This window comes from Aplysia californica, unplaced genomic scaffold, assembly GCF_000002075.1.
Source record: "Aplysia californica isolate F4 #8 unplaced genomic scaffold, AplCal3.0 scaffold00145, whole genome shotgun sequence".
NCBI classification, from domain to species: Eukaryota; Metazoa; Mollusca; class Gastropoda; order Aplysiida; family Aplysiidae; genus Aplysia; species Aplysia californica.
In genome coordinates, this window is record NW_004797415.1 from 1439245 (window position 1) to 1442230 (window position 2986).

Consider the following 2986-nt stretch of genomic DNA (forward strand, 5'->3'; position numbering starts at 1 on the left):
TACCATTCACGTTTTCAGCACATTGCTTGGCATTCTTCATTTGTTTGTTTTTTCTTCCAAGGGCCATCAGCTCTATACCCTCATGGACAACTCACTATTTTACATTCTTCAAGCTCATTGTCTCCCCAGATTTGTGACATGATCATGAGCGGCACCCTGAACAGAGTGTGGATGGACGATTCCAGAGTACCTTTTGCCTACGGTCAACGCAACTCGCACTGGGAATGGCTTGCCTACGACGATGTACAGAGCATGACTGAGAAGGTAAGCTCCGCCTGACTCAAAACTATACGTGCAGTAGGTTACGTACGTACCGACTTTCACACACAAACACAGTCCTCACAGTCAACACAGAACACAGGCATAAACAGACACACACACACACACACACACAAACACACACACACACACACACACACACACACAAATATGCCTGCATACACTCACACACACACATACACATGCATACGTACATGCACACTCACACACACACATGCATACATACACACACACACATACACACAAACTCACACACACACACACACACACACACACACACACACACACATACATACATACATACATACACGCACACACAGTCACATACACACAATGACACACATATTACACACCCAGGCATATTACACATCCGCACCCATGAAGTCAGTTGTTGCTGTGTGATGGCTTCAGCGAGTTCTATAAACAGACTACACTGTGAGCCGTCTTCCCATTGGTCCACGGTAAGTAGAAACAAGACTGTCAAGAAAGATGGTGAGTGAAGCTGAAAAAGAAAACAGAAGATGTGTGTACAGGTGTCCACTCAGGCGTCCCGTCTCTGTTCACAGGCTGCGTACATCGTAGCTGAAGGTTTGGCCGGTGCCATGTTCTGGACTGTGGACTTTGACGACTTTGCAGACCAAGTGTGTGGGGAAGGTCCCTACCCTCTGATCCAAGCTATGAAGGCGGGCCTGTGGAGTCCTGGAAGTCAGCCGCTGACCTTGAGCCCTGCTAACGTGAGCTTGCCATCTCCTCAATCACCCACATGGTCGCCATCTTCTACGTCCAGTAGCACGGACATCATGAGTGGCGGGCACAGCTCAACGGCCACCCCGGGTAGGTCCAAAGTGTGAGAACCTTATCTGGCAAGTTTCAGTGTAGCTCTATCCTGAAGCCAACTGCCAGCCAGATGTAAATTCCTACTCTGAGAGCATCTCTAAACTCTCATAGTAGGTTTGGTTATAGTAGGATCTCTGCCTGGCACCGTGAAAGCGTTATGTTTCTTTCATGGTATTTTACCGTTTTTAGAGAGGTGGCCTGGAAAGTCTTTGAGAGTCATATGCACACTTAACTTAAATGCACAAATACATACATAGATGAGCATAACATGGCAGCAGAAATACTGAAAAGTCAGGAATTATAATGGCTGCTCTAATGAGTTTAAGTCATTTAGCTTTCAGTCATAGAGAAGTGCATGATGGAATGTGTCACACGGTTGCTTCTCGGCCCGAAGTTTCTTTATAGACACACATGTACTGATTCATCAAAGTATTCGGACTATTGTCATCTTCTATCTACTAAAGCTTATGTTGGTTGTCTCTCTACGTGTTTCCTAAAACCGACAAGAAAAAAAATTTCCCTGGAGAGTACTAAAGAGAATGCATCAGTAAAGATAATGATAAATGTGTGTACAATCTTGCCAGTAACAGAGTGGGAGCCTTGAAGTTGGGGAAATGTCAATGTTTCGTGCACAGTGTGTAAAATATCTTGTGTTCCTCGCAGGTGTCCATCATAATGAAAGCCATCACGTGATCGCCTGCTACTTTACCAACTGGGCCCAATACAGACCTGGTTTAGGCCTATACTCAGTGGCTAACATTGACCCCTACCTTTGTACGGACATTGTGTACGCTTTTGCCTACATCGACACAGCCAGTCTGACCCTGACAACCGTAGAGTGGAATGATGCAGGTAGGTGTCTTACGTATTAGCTAAAAGATCATTTCGCTAAGAACATTCACATGCACAGAAACACACCCACATATAAATTACACACACATTACACACACGGACATTGTCAGACACACACCAACACACTGACAGGTGCACAGTCTTTCTCTTTCTAATGAATTCTTGCGTTCCCCCCTTCACAAAATACACACACACACACGCACACACACACACACAAATACATACACACGTACACACACACACATACACACACATACACACACATGCACAAGAAATATTTACACACAAACACACATGCACATCAGCATACACTGGTGTGATGATACTGAGTTTCATCTAGGGTTGCCATCCACAGATCTGTACGCACAAGTAATGGCTCTGAAGTCTGTGAACCCCGAGCTGAAAGTGCACCTGGCAGTGGGAGGTTATTCCATGGGAACCTGGCCATTTGAAAGCATCACAGCCTCAATGAGCAACATGGAGACGTTTGCTGGGAACGCCGCCTCTTTTCTACGTACTCATGGCTTTGACGGCCTGGATTTGGATTGGGAGTTTCCAGGCGCTTCCTTCAGAAGCCAGTTTTCCCAGCTGTGTGAAGCTCTGTTCCAGCACTTTAGTGTAGAAGCTCAGGCATCTGGCAAGCCCCGCCTGCTCTTGACCGCTGCTGTGTCCGGTTACAAGACAGAGATAGAGGCATCATATGAGCCACAGATCATTCAACAGTAAGTCTTAGTTACTTGATGCTTCGTCTCACTCCATATCCACCAAGACAATAATAGTTTTCATGGTATTGTGTAGAAGAATAAATGAGTTTGTTGAAAAAGCAGCCAAAACAAGACATGTGAAGTGTCTCAAACTACAATGATGTTTTTAAGAACCCACCCCCTGCTCCTTCCACACACACAGACACAAGTACAATTATGAAGCTAGAATAGGACTGACTGCGAGATGAATTTGAAGGACGATAGTAGGAAACTGAGACGTGCCTTTCTTTGTAATTGTCTGGTTGTCAGTATCC

The 2986-nt window shown here is 45.3% G+C and overlaps 3 protein-coding genes across 3 annotated transcripts in view; all 3 read left to right on the top strand.

Moving 5' to 3' along the window:
- Nucleotides 1-279, top strand: part of LOC101862266 (chitotriosidase-1-like) — a 3542-nt gene extending 3263 nt beyond the window's left edge. The window contains exon 4 of the mRNA XM_005097076.2: nt 114-279. Coding sequence (XP_005097133.2) covers nt 114-279 — 166 coding nt within the window. The remainder of the gene's footprint in view (nt 1-113) is intronic.
- A 296-nt stretch (nt 280-575) lies between these two features.
- LOC106011596 (chitotriosidase-1-like) lies at nt 576-2184 on the top strand. The gene has a single exon (XM_013081758.2). The coding sequence runs from the start codon at nt 801-803 to the stop codon at nt 1128-1130; it is 330 nt and encodes a 109-aa protein (XP_012937212.1). The 5' UTR covers nt 576-800; the 3' UTR covers nt 1131-2184.
- Nucleotides 1385-2690, top strand: LOC101862497 (acidic mammalian chitinase-like; the record flags this gene model as incomplete). The annotated part of the gene is made up of 3 exons (XM_035969407.1): nt 1385-1406; nt 1780-1968; nt 2324-2690. Coding segments are annotated over exons 1-3 (578 nt in total), but the record flags the coding sequence as incomplete, so codon positions are not given.
- Between the last annotated feature and the right edge of the window lie 296 nt (nt 2691-2986).